This window comes from Hypanus sabinus, unplaced genomic scaffold, assembly GCF_030144855.1.
Source record: "Hypanus sabinus isolate sHypSab1 unplaced genomic scaffold, sHypSab1.hap1 scaffold_715, whole genome shotgun sequence".
Classification (NCBI taxonomy): Eukaryota; Metazoa; Chordata; class Chondrichthyes; order Myliobatiformes; family Dasyatidae; genus Hypanus; species Hypanus sabinus.
In genome coordinates this window covers 183,088-202,659 of record NW_026781567.1, presented here as the reverse complement: position 1 = coordinate 202,659, position 19,572 = coordinate 183,088, and the positions used below count along the sequence as shown (strand labels likewise).

General features: G+C 46.0%; 1 protein-coding gene across 1 annotated transcript in view; it reads left to right on the top strand.

The window, feature by feature from the left end:
* Positions 1–17,308, top strand: part of LOC132389947 (NACHT, LRR and PYD domains-containing protein 3-like) — a 35,387-nt gene extending 18,079 nt beyond the window's left edge. The window contains exons 3-11 of the mRNA XM_059962512.1: positions 892–949; positions 5,311–5,477; positions 6,390–6,561; positions 6,662–6,712; positions 9,552–11,289; positions 12,219–12,305; positions 16,062–16,232; positions 16,387–16,554; positions 16,719–17,308. Coding sequence (XP_059818495.1) covers positions 892–949; positions 5,311–5,477; positions 6,390–6,561; positions 6,662–6,712; positions 9,552–11,289; positions 12,219–12,305; positions 16,062–16,232; positions 16,387–16,554; positions 16,719–16,806 — 2,700 coding nt within the window. The 3' untranslated portion in view covers positions 16,807–17,308. The remainder of the gene's footprint in view (positions 1–891; positions 950–5,310; positions 5,478–6,389; positions 6,562–6,661; positions 6,713–9,551; positions 11,290–12,218; positions 12,306–16,061; positions 16,233–16,386; positions 16,555–16,718) is intronic.
* The last annotated feature ends 2,264 nt before the right edge of the window (positions 17,309–19,572 follow it).

Here is a 19,572-nt window from a genome sequence, read left to right as displayed (position 1 = left end):
AATGATTTAGACGAGGGAATTAATTGCAGCAAGTTTGCGGATGACACGAAGATGGGCGGCGGTATTAGCTGTGAGTAGGATGCTAAGAGGATGCAGAGTGACTTGGGTAGGTTAGGTGAATGGGCAATTTCATGGCAGATGCAATTTAATGTTCATAAATGTGAGGTTTTCTTACAGTAAAACTAACCCTCTCACTGTGACAGAATCAGTGATGCAAACCAGCCCCAAACACTATGCTTTCATCTGCACATTTCCCTGCACATTGTAACTTGAGCCATCTCACTATGGGTCTGATGGAGACACAACCCCTGGCCTCAACACATGTGATCAGATCTTCCCTGCTTCTGACATTTCCAATTCCCTCAGAATGGTTTTCCGATTCAGGCTGAAGGTTATGGTACATTCAACTCTTTCTCAGACCTGACAAACCATGTCTTCCCACAGACAGTTCCACCTCTTTCCTCCACCTCCAGGAAAGCTGCATTTCCATAAGACCATAAGACCTGCAGCCAATCAGGCACCGATTTATCAATGCTAGACTTTCCTGTAATACCATGGGCTCTTAGCTTGTTAAGCAGCCTCAAGTCTGGCACATTGTCACAGTTCTTTCGAAAATCCAAGTACCCAACATCAACGTATTCACCTCTCTCTATCCTGCTTGTTATTTCTTCAAATAGAAATAGCCGAATATCCAGCTACTAATTCAATATGCCCGCAACACCCTTCGCCAAATAAGAGACCCCGTGAATTTAATGTTTCGAGTTTTTCCATCTCTCACTGATTGAAAACGATTGATGTACGTGCAAAGTAAATGCGATGTCAGGCAAATTCACCAGCGGAAAATGGTCTATAATGCAAATTATGGCGCTGTGATCCTGCAATTTGTTTCAGCAAGTGAAAGATAAACTGACGGAGAAGGGCATCCATATCTTGCTGACGACTTTGACCGGTAGTTATCTCTGGGAGATGGTAATCTCGGCACAGCCGCTCCCCAATTGCCCATTACCCGAAGTTTACAACTGCGGGCAATGTTAAAGATGGCTTTTAAATGGGCCAACTTAACATCAGGGCAGGTCAAGGCTACGGGGGCACAGTTAAATCTGGAGAAAGGGAATGTCCGCTGATCAAAAGAGAACATTATTCCAAATACATACTATTCCTTCAGAGTGAAGAGCGCCCTTCCTTCTGCTGTCTCTGTGCAATAGACCCACAGCGATCTTAGCCCTGGGCTGTCGCTGGGGTTTATAATCTGACAATAAACTGGTCCCAAGGTGAACAATGAATCAAAGCGACGGCATCAACCGAACGGAACCAGGCTGCTGGTTATGATTCCTCTCTGGAGGGTATAAAATGTTGCGCACTGAAGTATTAATTCTATTTCAGACCACTAATTAGAAAGACTCATTGAAGCAAGGTGAGTCTTTGTGTGGTTTAACACAAGCGTTGTGGAACAAGGTGTGGCGTTACATGCTGAATAGACTGAAGCTCAGCTTTATGAGCGTGTTATCAACTGAACATTGCTCAGGGTGTGTTCACTTACTGTTAGGGCCAATAAAATTTAGATGCTCGGATTCACTGAAACCAGACTCAGGAGTCCAGCACCGGGTAAGAACAGGGACTGTTCTGGGCTGTGTTATGGTGTTTCAATAAGCCCACTTGTCACGGCAAGTATTTCCAGTTTTTCTACCGTCTCCATACTATCAGTTGCTGTTCCAGGGGAAGCTGAAACAGGAGAAGATAGGTGAGACTATTTTTTTTAGGTGAAACTGTTTTCAAAGGAAACGAGAAGCAGAGATTCCCTCCCCACCCCCAGTGTGTTTAATTCCGCAGCGCATAGATCCTCAACAGGCAAGGGAGTGAAGTGTTCCAGACGGTCGCGGGGATGTGTCCCTGAGACCACAGTCCTACTGTGATCATAGAGAATGACGGAACAGGACTGAGGGGGCGAATGTCCTGCTGCTAATTCAACATACCGACAGCAGACTCTGACAAATAAGAAACACAGTGAAATTAATGCTTTATTTCCCCCCCCCCCCATCATATTCCGACGAAGAACGGGACAAGTATTTGTAAAATAAACGCCATGCCGGTTGATCTCTGTGTGAAGCAAATGGGATGTCAGGCAAATTCGCCAGCGGGACATGATCATAAATGTGATGTGATTTCTGCTGTGGCATTGTAACCTGTTTCCAGTCAGTAAGCAATAAACTGAAGGAGAAGGGCGTCCTTATCTTGTTGTCGACTTTGACCGGTTGTTATCTCTGGGAGAGAGTAATCTCGGCACAGTTCCTCCCCGAACAGCTCATAACTGTAACGGGCGAACTGCGGTCAACTGTTAAAGACGGTTCTTTGTAAACAGGCGTCTTTGAAGTCAGCTCCAGGAGGGGGGGGGGTGCAGAGTAAAATCTGGTGAAAGGAAATGCCTCCTGTTCAAAAGAGAACATTATTCTAAATACATAATATTCCATTAGAGTTGAGAGCGCCCTTTCTTCTGCTCTCTCTGTGCGATAAACCCACAGCGATCTTTGCCCTGAGCTGTCGCTGGGGTTTATAATCTGACAATAAACTGGTCACAAGGTGAACAATAAATTAAAGTGACGACACCAACAGAAGCAGACCAGGATGCGGGGTATTCTCCCTCTCTGAAACAGATCAAATATTTGAGAGAAACGTAATCCTTGCACCGCTTGAACTGAAGTATTAATTCTGGCTCGGACCACTTGTTAGAAAGACGCGTTCAAGCAAAATGAATCTGTGTGTGGTTTAACGCAATCTTTGTGGTACAGGGTGTGGCGTTAAATGCCGAATAGCCTGAAGTTCAGCTTTATGAACGTGTTATCAACTGAACATTGCTCAGGGTGTGTCCACTTACTGTTAGGGACATTATATTCAGATGCTCGGATTCGCAGTAGTCTAACACCAGGTAAGAACAGAACCTATACGCGGAGAAGTTATGGCGTTTTATCTAGTATTTCTTGTGTTTCTAGCAGTTCAATGTCGTGTATTAGCGGATTCGTGTGTGCCTCTTTTCATTCTGTGTATATTTTTAGCAAAGATGGTGTATATCTGTCAGTGATAAAATCAAAATCCCAGCAGTAAATCTCACCGGCAGTTGAACGAAACTTGGCAGTCTACTCTCAGAGGGCATTTTATTTTGTACATCTTGTCCCTAATGACGTGGCCGCTGTGTGTGTGTTGGTGGTCTCCTGCTTCTCTACCCCGTCCAAAATCAGAGTTCGGCGTTCAGTGACGCTCCTCTGCACACCACTGTTGGACGCATGGTGATTTGAATTACAGTCGGCTTCCTGTCGGATTTAATCAGTCTGGCCAATCTCCTCGATCTGTCTTATTAACGAGGCTTTTTCACCTTAGACCTGCCACGATTTTGTTTTGTTCCACACTATTCTCAGCAAACCGAGAGCGATCTGTGCGTGCAACACAAGGAGAAGGGCATCCAGTTTGATACTTTTCGCTATTAAAATAAAGAACTAGATAAAGGAAATGTGTAATATAAACAGATAATATTTAAAATGATTAGCAGATTGAGGAACATCTGTAGCGGCCAATTCTAACCAAACCAAGTTGCCATTGCTGGCGACTCCCACGGACTTGATATACTTGAATGACGCGCCCACGGCTCCAATGAAGGTTGTTTAAAAAGTTAAAGGTACTTCCTCGACCCTTTATTAACAATCTGCAAACGTACAATCTTGAAGCAAAGAAGCCGTCAAGTTCACATGTGCAACTTCAGCGTAAACGAGCCGATGATAACAAATGATACGGTCCCAAGCTGAATAGTGCACCGAACAAAGCACGAATACGTAACTGATTGTCTTTGCGTTTACCAAGTACCCACTGATGCGACTAGTTACCATAAAAAGCATCATAAGCTCGCAGCACAGACTGCAATGCAGGTAGAGAACAGATACATGGCTCCAACAGACAGGATCAGTGGTCAGCAAAAATATTTCAACCCACACTGCTGTAACGGGCGTCCATTACTCACCATAGCGCCTCCAGTGGTAGGAGGACCACAGTGGAGCAGTAGGCGCTGTCTGCTCAACCTGCCTTGCCATTCCATTGACACATCATCCCCGGTCCAGGACACAAGACTGGTTCCTAAAAGGGAATTGCTGGTAATACAGTGAGTAGATGCCCTGGAAAATCCTGGCCTAGTATACAATCCATAGAGAGCGCGGAAATGGACATTGTGTGACTGTGAGTCGATGGCCACAGGTAGATCAGGCCATGTCAAGTGTTCGGAGGGTAGGCCCAAGATGTTTGGAAGCGTGCGACTCAGTTAAAACAAAGTGCTCTCATTTGCGCCTCAAATAATGTCTGAGCATCCTGGTAATTATGTTTGTAGAAAGCGGCAGAATCTGACCAGAACTGTCTTCGAAATGGATAACAGAACGAGCAGTGGAGGAGTTCCAGTAACGTCAACATGGGGAAAGGACACGGGTATGCCAGCGAATTATTTTCATTTATAAGTATTGTCTTGACTCCGTGTCTGGGTTTAATTCAATATCCGCAATTCACAAAATGTATGTGAAGTGACTGAGTAGAGAGTTGACAGAGAAGGGGCATCATCGGAAGTTAGAGAAGTCACCCCCTCCTCTTCTTAAACATCGACTTCACTAACTTCCGCTATGCACCCCTCCCCTTCGTAAAAATTGACTTCCCTAACTTCCGTTAATTTCCCCCTCCCCTTCGTAAATTTTGACTTCTCCAATTTCCGTTAATGCATCTCCTCCCCTTTGTACCCCATCCCTTATTCATTTATTATAATGTTCCCCTTTTTATCTCTATCTTTTTTCTCGCTCTGCCCCTCTCATTATAACTCCTTGCCTGCTCTCTATCCTCTGGGCTCCCCTCCCCCTTTCTTTCTCCCTAGGCCTCCCGTCACATGCTCATCTCCCTTCTTCAGCATTGTATCCCTTTTGCCAATCTCATTTCCCGCTCTTAGCTCCAGCCTTCCCCCTCCTGTCTTCTCCTATCATTTCGGATCTCCCCCTCTCCCTCCACTTTCAAATCTCTTACTATCTCTTCTTTCAGTTAGTCCTAACGAAGGGTCTCGGCCTGAAAAGTCGACTGTACCTCTTCCTATAGATGCTGCCTGGCCTGCTGCGTTCACCAGAATTTTTTGTGTGTGTTGCTTGAATGTCGAGCATCTGCAGATTTCCTGGTGTTTGTATATGTATTTCGGACTGTGTTTGGTGACCTCGCGCACCACCTTTAGGTTCCAGAGAGAAAGTTGCTGCCCATTAGGAGTTGGGTAATACCGTTAATTTTGTCCATTTTCCTTCACAGGTCTGAGCTCAGTGATCACCGAGCTCCTAGCAAGCTGGGACGATTTCCAGCTGCTGCAATTGACGGACTTCTACCGGGACAGACTGGAGCAGGTGATGGAAGGAGGGGTGCACGGAGTGAGCCTGGCGTTAACGGCCGAGAATCAGTTCAGTGGAGAGGAACATCGGGTGAGTGGGAGGGAGAAATGGTTTGAATTTTCACACATCACAGGACTGATGGGTGTCGGAACTCTGACTCATCGGATATTAAATAACATAGAAGAACAACTGGGAAATAAATACTGTACATACAATCACAAAAATGTGTATCTGAACCAGTGATAGATAGGGTGAAAAGACCCTGCGGACTGCTGGGTATTATTCACAAAATTCACAATATGCGAGGTGAGTTGTGTCGGCTTGAAGTATTAAATTGAAATACTATAGGAAGTTTCGGTTTGGGAAGAATGTGCAGTGTGATGGCTGGATAACAGTGAGAACCGGGACATCATCAGTGAATGCCACAGGAACTCGAGTGTGTTCTGTTTAGAGTGGAAATGATTGTTACAATCCGTAACTGCAAACAGGGTGAACCTTGGAATACTGCCATGTTGTAATGTGTGATCACAGAATAAACCTCCACTGGAAAAGACAAAGGAAAGGCATCAGATGTCAGCCGGTAATCCGCTGTCATGTTGGACACTGGCGGACTGAGGAGATGAATCACATCTTCTTTTCTGCAACTTCTCTGAGACTGTTCACTCTGTTATAAAAACCCTCCTGACTTCTTTCTTCATCTGTGATCGTTATTTTCTGATTTCTGTTTTGCTCCGTCAAATCCAGTGAGGAATTATTTATGGATTTGGAGCCACGTTAACGAAGCGGTCACAGACCAGCCAGGATCTCATTAGCTGGTGGACCAGGTTCACGGCGAATGTCCCTCCGTGTGCTTTGCACTCAGATTGTACAGTCCATGTCCCGACAGGATCAGCACCCGTCCGGATGACTGTTCAGTGTGATCCCGTTACAGTGCACATCATTTACTTCTCATTCTTGTGTGAATCTGTCAGTCCCCAATATGTTCACTGTTACTCTTCACAGAAAATCTCTGATCTCGCTGATAAGGGAGAGCGGGCGGACAGTTCTAAACTCCTCCTGAGCCTGGTGATGGAGAAAGGCTCCCGCGCCCGGAGGGTGATGTGGGAAACCTTTGTGAAAATGCGGACTGGTGTTCCAGAGTTGGACAAAATACTGAAGGAAATACAGGAACATGGTGAGACAGTATCAGAGATTAATTTAATTTTGGAATCAAGCATTACATACTTAATAATTTGACTCATTTCAATTCCTCAAATTATTTTAAATCCGAACAGGTTGTGTTCCGGTCCGTCGACACGTACTGGAGATTCCCAGGGAACTGAAAGGTAAGTGAAGAAATCACTGTTACCATCAATGGTTGATGTTGTGTAGGGCCACGTCGTTGTTGAGCCATGTTGATTTGATCAGGTAAACGTTCCACCGTGACACAGCGCACAGTGAGACACAGGGAAAAAATGTTTGCTGGAGGGAGAGTTTTCACAGGACAGCATAAGGAACCACGCAGAGAATTGGCGAGTTTGCTGAAAGTGATCCCTGCTCTCTGGGTCTCTCAACTACATATCCTTCCATCGGGGTCAGAATGGAGAAGAGGGCAATCTGAGGAGTGAAACTATGGGAAATGTCTTACTCCGAAAGGTGAAATAAAATCCCTACAACCACCCAACCCCAGGAATAGCCCTCATCCTAAATCACTTTTCTAAACTCCCTCAGATCCTATAGGGCATCATTTGTTTTTTAGAATTAGTAGTCCATTAAAGTTCTCATCACGGAATAACAATGACAGCATCCATTTAATGAGAAAAACAGGTAACAGGACAACTAGTTTGTTTAATCCCAGAGCAGAATATGATCCAAAACTCTGTACACATCTGCAACCCCTTAGTGCAAACAGTACTGAAGTTATCCAGTTCAATTTGCTACTCAATAATCCTGGGAATTCCATCAGGAGACAGTGTTAGTGAGGGTGAAATCGGAGTCAAAATCCTCAGCTCAGTCCACAGAAGCTGAAATTCCTGTCTTCCGGTGTTGTGTGATGGACACTGTGGAAGGGTGAGAGATGGGAATTAGGACAGAGAAACCGAGGTTTCTGAGCATGCAGCCAAAAGGTGGACAGGACTGAAAATATCTATAAATAGTATTGCAATTAATTAAATTGTGAGCATCTTGATAAGAAACTCACTACATCCGTAAGCACATTGCGTCAGTGAAAATGGAGCCCAGGGCAGTGCATGGGCTAAAGAGACTGTAAGGCTTCATAATCTCAAACTGAGTTGGATCACACAACTGTACATTTAGCAGAGCAGAGTGCGTAGGAAATACAGATATCGTAAAAAATATTAATCTTACAGTAGGCCATGTTTTAAATGATAACTCGGAACCCTTGAACAGAAATATTTGGAATCTCAGTCAACACCCTCATTCAGCCTCTCTCATTTCCAAGAACAAATTCGAAGCGATGTTAATTTTCAGACGGTATTGGAGAAAGTTTTCAAACTGCTCACATTTCTGTCACCTGCATTAATGCTTTTCCTGTCCTTATTCAGACAATAAAACCCCTCCGTTTCCCTGGACTATCGATTTGGTGATTCAGTACAATTTGCCTGCAAACTTGTTCTTCACTGTTCTTCATGCCGAAGGACCTGTCACGGCAGTGAAATTCCCACATCTATTTCTGAATACAAAAAAGATTCCTTCACTGATTATTGAAGAACATTATTTCTACCACTGTCACATTCTTTAAACATTTCAAAAATCAGTGTTTTCCTACGCCCCCGTGTTTGACCCGAATACGTTGATTGGAAAGACGGAAAGACGACACGGACCCTGACACGTTCTTGACACACAGTGAGACCCCACACATCCCTGTTAAGGTGCAGCATCACTGCGAGATACCAACTACCCCTGACAGGGCCCTGACACACTGTGAGACCCCACACATCCCTGTTATGGTGCAGCATCACTGCGAGATACCAAATACCCCTGACAGGGCCCTGACACACTGGGAGACCAAGCATAACCCTGACAGGGTCCGGATATACTCTGAGACCTCACACACGGCTGACAGGGTCCTGACACACTTTGAGACACCACAGACTTGACAGGGTCCGGACACACTGTGTGAGCCCACACAATCCAGACAGGGTCCTGACACACTGTGAGACACGACGCATCCCTGACAGGGTCCCGACGTACTCTGAGACCCCACGCAACTCTGGTAGGGTCCTGATACACTGTGAGACCCCACACAAACCTGACAGGATACTGACACACTGTGAGACCCCACACACCCCTGACAGGATCCTGACACACTGTGAGACTCCACACTTATCTGTTAGGGCCCTGATACACTGTAAGTCCCCACAGACCCCGCCAGGTTGCCGACACAATGTGAGACTAACGAAACCCCGCCAGTGTCCTGACACACTCTAAGACTCACAGACATTGCTGGCTTGCTTCCGACATCCTGTGAACCGGAGAAACCCCGAACAGTGTCCTGACACACTGTGAACCATCCTGCCCCCACACTCAATTCATATTCCTGACACACTGTGAGACTCCAGAGTCCACCAGAGTCTGACAATGAGTCTGGAAAGAGACTCCACACATTCCTGACACATTCCTGGGCCAGAGTGAGAACCTACAGGCTCATGAGAGGATTTAAACAGACTTTAACATCCTACACTCCCCAACGTCACACCCACAGTCCACGTGCTGATCAGCAAAACTACATATTTGTATTTTGAATCAGCGACGGTGGGAGGGGAGGGGGAGCTGTGATTTCCCGACCTGTTCCTTTGACAAAATACCCACTACCATCTTCTCCACCTCCATAAGCCACATCAACACTGTGGATTAAAAGTTTCTTCCACAGGAAAAAATGACAGCTGTGACAGTAGTGTTAGTTTGTACGGTACAGGACAGTCGGGGTCAGTAAATATTCACCTTCACAGCACAATTAATGTGGAAATGTGATGATCTGGTGTTTATCTAGACCAGGCCTCTCTGTCCAGTCAGGGGTCTGTTAATCATATTTACTTTACTGTGCGGACATCCATTGAAGAATCCATGAATGCAATAGTTTTGAGCTAACTCTTGTGTGCTTAAATACTGAGTTCTGAGCTGAGGCATCTAACAGTTTTTTTCCGCTGTCTGTTCCCATGGAAGATGTTCAACAGAAACACAAGGAGACTCTGCGGGCACAATCTGAAACACTGAGAGTGAACACGATCCTGATGAGGGAGAAGGTGAAGGTTTTCCAGCTGGTTGATCGATACGCTGAGCTCACGGTCATTTCTACTGTTCGAGATCGGAGACTGGTGGAACATGAGCTGCTGGCAAGAGGCAGAGACCACGATGAGTGGAGAGAAAAACATCTCCGTGGAGAGCTGGAGAAACTCCAGACGGATCAGTTGTTCCAGAGCAGCTTTATCCGGAGCAAATCCAAATCTGGGAGTTCAGCAGCAGTGGCCGGGATCCCAGGGATAGGGAAAACAACAATGGTACAAAAGATTGTTTATGACTGGGCCACGGGGAAAATATACCAACAGTTCCAGTTTGTATTTAGTTTCAAATTCCGGGATTTAAACTCTATTAACTGCAGAATAAACCTGAAGGAACTGATTCTGGATCAGTATCCCTACTTTGGGAATATCCTGAGAGAGGTCTGGAAGAACCCAGAGGGATTGCTGTTTATATTTGATGGTATGGATGAATTCAATTACAAAATTGTTAATACTGACAGTCGGAGAAACACAGAACCTCAGTCCACATGCACAGATCCTGAATTCAAGTGCAAGGTGTCTGACATTGTGTACAGTTTAATCCAGGGCAAGCTGCTCCCAGGGTGTTCAGTGCTAGTGACCACCCGCCCCACTGCGTTACATTTATTGGAAAAGGCAGAGATCAGTGTCTGTGCTGAAATCCTGGGATTTTCCAGTGAGGAAAGGAAGAAATACTTCATGAGGCATTTTGAAGATCAGACGGTGGCGGAGGCTGTTTTCAAACACGTGAAGGAGAACGAGGTCCTGTATACCATGAGCTACAACCCCGCCTACTGCTCGATCCTCGCTCTGGCACTGGACCCCTTCTTCACACAAAGAGTCAGGGACCCACAGCGAGTTCCCAAGACCATCACCCAACTGTACTCCTACTATATTTACAACATCCTGAAAAATCACGGCTGTGAGATTGAGAACCCCCGTGATGTGTTACTCAGGGTTGGTCAGATGGCCTTCAGAGGAGTGTCCGAGAGGAAGATTGTGTTTACAGATGGAGATTTGATCAACTACAATCTGCAGCCTTCCCAGTTCCTGTCCGGGTTCCTGATGGAGCTTTTGGAGAGAGAGGATTCTGCCCGGAGCGTGGTGTACACATTCCCACACCTCACCATCCAAGAGTTTGTAGCTGCAGTCGCAAAATTCCTGACTCGACATCCCGGGGATATCCAGAAATTCCTTACTGAAGCCCACAACACGAAAGATGGGCAATTTGAGGTATTTCTCCGTTTTGTTGCTGGTCTCTCCTCCCCAATCACAGCTGAGGGCCTGGAGGAGTTTCTGGATCCATTTCCTCATGAAACAACCTGCCGGGTGATTGACTGGGTGAAGGAGGAGGTGAAACGCCAGATTGGAAACACATGGAGTGAAGCTGGTAAAAGGGGCCTCCTGAACACATTGCACTACCTGTTCGAGTCTCAGAATCGTAGACTGGCTCAGGCCACACTGGGATCTGTGGAAACACTTTCATTCAGTGGAATGACACTGACCCCGATTGACTGCGCGGTCCTGTCTCATGCCATCGGTCTCTGCGATACAATAAAACAGCTCAACCTGGCGAACTGCCACATTCCGTGTGAAGGAATCCAGCGGCTGGGACCCGGGCTGTACAAGTGCCAGGAGTTGAGGTAACTTGATTTATCTCTCACTCTGAACTGTTAGATTGTTCCATTGTGTTGTTTCAATGTAAAGGTATTTGGGTAAAACTGTAGTAAATCAGATTGTGAGGAATAAAACACAGTAATGGCCGTGTTTCTCGCTGCCTGTGACACGTCCATTGACAATGTTCCTTCTCACTGTTACTGACACCCAGACCGACACTGACTGCAGCAGGTGGGTCAGAGATTCACAACCCCTTCCCGGTGAGGGACAAGAGACCGTCAGCAGACTGTCCCAGTGAGAAGGAAAGAAATACCATTGTGAGATTGTCCTCCCCTGCCCTTCCCCGTGAGTGACTATCACCATCAGTCCACCACCAGATACCCAGACCCCATGGGTACATCTCCTCTCCCAACTGTGGGCCTCAGTTCAGACCCAACACTCCCGTACAATCTATTTCAGGATCATCTCATCTTGTGGGATTATGTTTTCCCATCGCTATACTGCTGTGGGACTTCTCATCACTATTCTCCTTAGTCCTGAGGGATTTCTCTTCCCCATCCCGTTCCAATCACAGATTCTGTCTTTCTATCCCTTTTTCCTTAGTGGGGTCTCTTCCACCGTCTCCCATGGACATTTTCAGAAATCTTCCTCACTGTGGGACTTTCTCCCATTCTTCATCCCTGCCCCTCCTGACGCTCTCACATCAGGAACACATTTCTAACAATCGGGGAATGAGATAGAATATGTGGAGTTTACAGGTCACAACGACAGACTAAAGTACTGACATTCGGTGAATACCCTGGAGCTGTGCAGTGAGAGATATTGACAGTGATGGGAACTCCAATCAGTGATTTACTGAAGTGGTTAATGTTTCCTGAAATATCCGTGGGAGAGAAATTCACCCAGATCCGTGGTTTGAATCACTTTGTTCATCAATCTACCTGTTTGTGTTTAGACTTGGGTGGAATGAACTGGGAGATTCAGGAGTGAAACTGGTGTCTGCGTCTCTGAGGAACCCGGAGTGTAAAATACAGAAACTGGGGTAAGTACCAGATTGTGGGGATTGTGTTTACTGTCACTGGGTGTCTGACATTGAACAGTAATGTGATCAGTATAAACACAGAAACTTAGAAAACCTACAGCACAATACAGGCCCTTCGGCCCACAAACCTGTGCTGAGCATGTCCCTACCTTAGAATTACCTAGGCTTTACCCATAGCCCTATATTTTTCTGAGCGCCACGTAGCCATCCAGGAGTCTCTTAAAGACCTTATCATTTCCACCTCCACTGCCGACAGCCCATTCCACACACTCACTCTCTGCGTAAAAAAACTTACACCTGACATCTCCTCTGTACCTACTTCCAAGCACCTTAAAATCTGCCCTCTCGTGCTAGCCATTTCAGCCCTGGGGAAAAGCCTCTGACTATCCACATGATCAATGCCTCTCATTATCTTGTACACCTCTACCAAGTCACCTCTCACCCTCCATCACTCCAAGAGAGAAGCCCGAGGTCACTCACCCTATTCTCTTAAGGCATGCTCCCCAATCCAGGCAACATAGTTGTAAATCTGCTCTGCACCATTTCTATGGTTTCCACATCCTTCCTATGGTAAGGCGACCAGAAATGAGAACAGTACTCCAAGTGGTGTCTGACCAGGGTCCTATGTAGCTTTAGCATTACCTGTCCGCTCTTAAACTGATTCCCACGGTTGATAAAGGCCAATACACTGTAAGACTTCATAGCATAGCATATGCATAGAATGCATAGCTTTTGATATGTGTAGCAGCTTTGTGTGACCGACAGACTCAGAGCCCAAGGTCCCCACAATCCTCCACACTGCCAGGAGTCTTACTGTTAATACCTTATTCTGCCATCACATTTGACCTACCAAAATGAACTACCACACACTTATCTGGGGTGATCTCCATCTGCCACTTCTCAGCCCTGTTTTGCATCCGATCAATGCCCCATTGTAACCTCTGACAGCCCTCCACACTATCCACAACACCTCCAAACTTAGTGTCATCTGCAAATTTACTAACCCATCCCTCCACTTCCTCATCCAGGTCATTTATGCAAATCACAAAGACTAGGGGTCCCAGAACAGATCCCCAAGGCACTCCACACGTCAACGGCCTCCATGCAGAATATGACCCGTCTGCAGACACTCTTTGTCTTCTATGGGAAAACCAGTTCTGGATCCATAAAGCAATGTCCACTCGGATCCCATGCCTCCGTACTTTCTCAATAAGCCTTGCATGGGGTACCTTATCAAATGCCTTGCTGAAATCCATATACACTACATCCACTGCTCTACCTTCATCAATGTGTTTAGTCACATCCTCACAAAATTCAATAATGCTCGTACAGCACGACATGCCTTTGACAACGCCGTGCTGATTATTCCTAATCATATTTTGCCTTTCCAGATTTTCATACACCCTACCACTCAGGATCTTCTCCATCAACTTACCAACCACTAAAGTAAGACTCACTAGCCTAAAATATCCTGGGCTATCCCTACTCCCTTTCTTGAAAAAGGGAACAACATCCGCAACCCTCCAATCCTCCAGAACCTCTCACGTCCTCATTGATGATGCAGAGATCATTGCCAGAGGTTCAGCAATCTCCTCCCTCGTTTCCCACAGTAGCCTGGGGTACATCCCGCCATCTCCCGGTGACTTATCTAACTTGATGCTTTCCTAAAGCTCCAGCACATCCTGTTTCTTAATAACTACATGCTCAAGCTTTTCAGTCTACTGCAAGTCATCCCTACAATCGCCAAGATCCTTTCCCGTCATGAATACTGAAGCAAATTATTCATTAAATAGCTCTGCTGTTTCCTCCGGTTCCATGCGCAATTTTCCTTTGTCACACTTGTTTGGTCCTATCCTCTCACATCTGATCCTCTTGCTTTTCACATACTTGCAGAATGCCTTGGGGTTTTCCTTAATCCTGTCCGCCAAGGCCTTCTCATGGCCCTTTCTGGTTCTCCTAATTCCATTCTTAAGCTATTTCCTGCTAGCCTTATAATCTTCCAGATTCATATCATTACCTAGTTTTTGAACCTTTCGTAAGCTCTTCTTTTCTTCTTGACTAGATTTAGAACGGCCTTTGTACACCACGGATCCTGTACCCTACCATCCTCTCCATGTCTCATTGGAACGTACCTACTGAGAACCCCACGCAAATATCCCCTGAAAATTTTCTACATTTCTTCGGTCCGTTTCTCTGAGGACATCTGTTTCCAATTTATGCTTCCAAGTGCCAGCCTGATAGGCTCATAGTTCTCCTTACTCCAGTTAAAGGTTTCCCTAACTTACCTGATCCTATACATCTCTCAGTGTATGGTAAAAGAGATAGAATTGTGATCACTATCTCCAAAATGCTCTCCCACTGAGAGACCTGACACCTGGCCAGATTCATTTCCCGATACCAGATCAAGTACAGCCTCTCCTCTTGTAGGCTTATCTACATAGTGTGTCAAGAAACCTTCCCAAACACACCTAACAAATTCCACCCCATCGAAACCCCTCAATCTAGGGAGCTGTCAATCGATATTTGGGAAGTTAAAATCTCAGACCTCAACAACCCTGTTATTAAAACTCCTTTCCAGAATCTCTCTTCCTATCAGCTCCTCGATGTCCCGATTACTGTTGGGTGGTCTATACAAAACACCCAGTAGAGTTATAGACACCTTCCTGTTCCTAACTTCCAGCCACAGAGACTCCACAGACAATCCCTCCATGACTTCCTCCTTTTCTGCAGCCGTGACTCTATCTCTGATCAACAGTGCCAGGTCCCCACCTCTTTTGCCTCCCTCCCTGTCCTTTCTGAAACATTTAAAGCCTGGCATCTGAAGTAGCCATTCCCGCCCGTGAGCCATCCTAGTCTCTGTAATGGTCACACTATCATAGCTCCAGGAGCTGATCCATTATCTGAGTTCACCTACTTTATTCATGATACTCCTCGCATTAAAATATACACATCTCAGACAATCGGACTGAGTGCGTCCCTTCTCTATCTCCTGACTATGCTCCCTCTCGCACTGTCTGCAAATTGTCTCCATTTGTGAGCCTACCTCACTTTCCTCCGTCACTACAGAGTCACCTATCACTACTGCATTCCTCTTCCTTTCCCTGCCCTTCTAAGCCACTGTTGCCTCCAACAGGTAGGCTGTCCCCAACCCCTCCAGCAGTACTCAAACAGGAGTACATATTGTCAAGGGGTACAGCCACAGGGGTACTCTCTAGTACCTGCTTCTTGCCCTTCCCTCTTCTCACTGTGACCCACTCCCGTGGCCCGGTGTGACCACCTGCCTGTAACTCCTCTTTATCACCTCCTCGCTCTCCCTGAACAGACGAAGGTAATCGAGCTGCATCTCCAGTTCCCTAACTCGGTCCCTAAGTAGCTACAGCTCGACACACCGGGTGCAGATGTTGCCGTCCAGGAGGCTGGGAGTCTCCAGGATCTCCCACATCTGACACCGAGCACAGAAAACCAACCTCACACACATACACTCGGTCTGTATTGTAAACAGATAACCTACCTCGCCTCGACCCTTTATCGCCGAAGCCCGTTGAGCCAAAGCCTTCCTACTCTGTCTCTGGTCCTCTGACGCTCGCTCTGTAAATCTGACTTCCTTTTAAACTCTTCTCGTTGTTCTCACTGAGCGACTTGCGCAGTCGTGCTGAAGAAAAAAAAAATAAGTAATTTTGTTACTGTTAAACACTGGGGATTTGTACCGGCTCCTGCCTCTCTGTGTCCTTCACCCTCACTCTCTCTCATCTCCAGGCTGATGGATGTCGGTCTCACAGATTCAGGTGCTGAGGATCTCGTCACCGCTCTCAGTACAAACCCATCACTGACGGAGCTGAACCTGGGTGGTAATGAACTGGGAGATGCAGGAGTGAATCTGGTGTCTGCGGCTCTGAGGAACCCAGAGTGTAAAATACAGACACTCGGGTAAGTACCACACTGTGGGAGATTGTGTTTACATCACTGGTTGTCTGACACTGAACATTAATGTGATTAGTAATTTTGTTTCTGATAAACACTGAGGATTTGTACCGTCTCCTGTCTCTCTGTGTCCTTCACCCTCAGTCTCTCTCATCTCCAGGCTCCGGGATGTCAGTCTCACAGTTTCTGGTGCCGAGGATCTCGTCTCCGCTCTCAGTACAAACCCATCACTGACGGAGCTGGACCTGGAATCAAACTGGCTGAGAGACCAATCTGTCCCCGCTCTCCGCCGCCTCATACTGACCCTCCCGAGTCTGGACCGGATATGGTGAGTGTTTGTGGTAATGTTCAATGTGATAAAATATCAGCGGATCCGCGGGTTTTCCGGCGATATTTGTCTGTGAGTGTTGTTGAAACATTAACCCCGGTCCCCTGTTACTGACACTGTTGTGTAATCTGTTTATTTCATCTTTATTCTCCCATCTGTTTCAGGCTGGCGGGCAATCGGTTCAGTGAGACCGGGGAGAAGGAACTGAGATCTCTGCAGGAACTCAGACCCGGACTGACAGTGATCCTGTGAACATCTGAATGTGTGAACATCCCCGCCCGCGGGGATTCCCCGCCCTCCCCTTTAACTCCCGCCCTTACTTTCAATGGCCGAGCGCCGGGGCTGATTCCCAACGGTTTTAACGGAACCGGCTCAAGCCTCGCGCTATGTGTCGCTCGGAGCAATCCCGCATTGACGTGTTTCCGCCTGTTGTCCGGCGGGGCAGCTTCCGCCGAATGTGCGCGATTTAGACTCCCACGTGACACCCCGGAGGATTGCCCAGAATGGAAGAGCCCGGAGGCCGGGGCTCAGTCTGGTACACCGGTGTCCCGGGGTGGGATTATCCCGGGAGAGAATCCTTTTGCTCCCTTTGCTGAGGACGGTGCATTCAGCAGCGTGACCGATATAATGATGTTAATTTGACAAATCCCTCGGCAGTGACCCTGGATCTGCAGCGATCCCGGACACGGCCCGGAAGTGTGTTTTTATAATCATCGGTTCCCCGATGCAGAGTGACGGTGAGAAGCGGGACTGATTATTCAACCGGTCACTCGTTGTCGCCGGTCAGTTAATTGTCTGTGACTGTGAGTGAGTCGATTTACGTTTGTCATGAAGATATCAATAAACCTCTGTTACTTCCCGTCTTGGTGTCGGACTTTAGTCTCATTAAAGGAGAAACAGTGACATGCGGTTACTGCTGCCCGCATCAACCGATAAACTGAAATAATACATGGTAAATGGTAGGGCATTGGGGAACGTCGTAGAACAGAGTGATCTAGGAATAACGGTGTATAGTTCCCTGGAGGTGGAAACTCATGTGGATAGGGTGCTGAAGAAAGCTTTACTATGCCGGCCTTTATAAATCAGAGCATTGAGTAGAGGAGTTGGGATGTAATGTTACAATTGCACAAAGCATTGGTCAGGCCAAATTTGGATTATTGTCTACAGTTCTGGTAACCTAATTATAGGAAAGATGTCACCAATGCAGAGACAGTACAGAGAAGATTTACTAGAATGTTACATGGGTTTCAGCACCCAAGTTACAGGGAAAGGTTGAACAAGTTAGGTCTTTATTCTTCGGAGCGCAGAAGGTTGGTGGGAGCTTAATAGAGGTATTTAAAAGTATGAGGGGGATAGATAGAGTTTACAAAGATAGGCTTTTTCCATTGAAAGTAGGGGAGATTCAAACGAGGACATGAGGAGAGTTAGGGGCCAAAAGTTTAGGGGTAACACGAGGGAGAACTTATTTACTCAGAGAGTGGTAGCTGTGTGGAACGAGCTTCCAGTAGAAGTGGCAGAGTCAGGTTTCATTTTGTCATTTAAAAAAAATGGATAGATATATGGACAGGAAAGAAATGAATAGTTATGGGGTGAGTGCAGGTCGGTGAGACATGGTAGAGAGTGAGCGTTTAGCACGGACGAGAATGGCCAAGACACTCCGGGGTCACACATAGGCTGAATGTCCCTCCACACTGTCCCATCACACACTCCCGGGATGAGACACAAAGTGAATCTCCCTCTGCATTGTACCAGCACACACTCCTGGTGTCAGATTCAGAGTGAAGCTCCCGCAAAACCATCCCATCACAAACTCCCGGGGTGAGACACAGAGTGAGTTTCCCTCTGCATTGTACCAGCACACACTCCTTTTTTTTTGCAATATTTTTATTCAGAAGAAGAAAAAAAACAAGATTTACAGAGTGCAACACATAGATGCAGCTAAACATATATTATGTACATTCATATATTGTGATAAAATTGATCAAAATGTTATAGCATAACACATAAAGGTATACCACTCTGTAATGAAAATTTTAAAGATAGGTCATAAGGCATAAAATAATTTTTGTAAAATAAAAGTCAACCCCCTACCAACTACCAAAGAAAAAAGCTGATGGATGATAATGGATAAATTAGAAAAGAAAACATAATCGCTTAAGAAGAGAAGATAAAAATATACATAAAAGTCTGTGCACTGTTAAACTTTATAAATTGGAAAAGTAATTTAGGAAAGGTCCCCAGATATCATAAAAAGATTGTTTCAAACTTAGGACTGAGCAGCGGATCTTTTCTAAATCTAAGTAAGGCATATCACGTAGCCATTGAAGATGTGTAGGAAGGGTAGACTCCTTCCATTTAAGCAAGAATGCCCTCCATGCTAAAAGAGAGGGAAAAACTAAAACGGGGATTTGGGTCAAATTGGACCCTAAAAAGTTGTGAGAAGGTATGGAATTATTAAGGGATTGGACAAGATAGAGGCAGGAAATAAGTTCCAGATTCTGGGAGAGTCCAGTACCAGATGGCATGGTTTGAGAATAAGGCGTAGATCATTTTGGACAGAGTTAAGGAAAAACCTCTTCTCCCAGAGAGTTGTGGGGGTCTGGAGTACACTGTCCCGGAAGGCAGTGGAGGCCAATTCTCCGGATGCTTTCAAGAAGGAGCTAGATAGGTATCTTATGGATAGGGGAATCAAGGGATATGGGGACAAGACTGGAACCGGGTAGTGATAGCAGATGATCAGCCATGATCTCAAAGTGGCGGTACAGGCTCGAAGGGCCGAATGGTCTACTTCTGCACCTATTGTCTATTGTCTGTAATACTTCCCGCCAAAACTTTGAAATTTTAGGGCAAAACCAAAACATATGAATTAAAGAAGCATCAGCAGAGTTGCATTCATTACAAAGTGGAGAAACATTTCGATAAAAACTGGACAGCTTCTGTTTAGAAATGTAAGCTCTATGAATCACTTTAAATTGTAGAAGAGAATGGCGAGCACAGAAAGATGATTTATTAAACCGA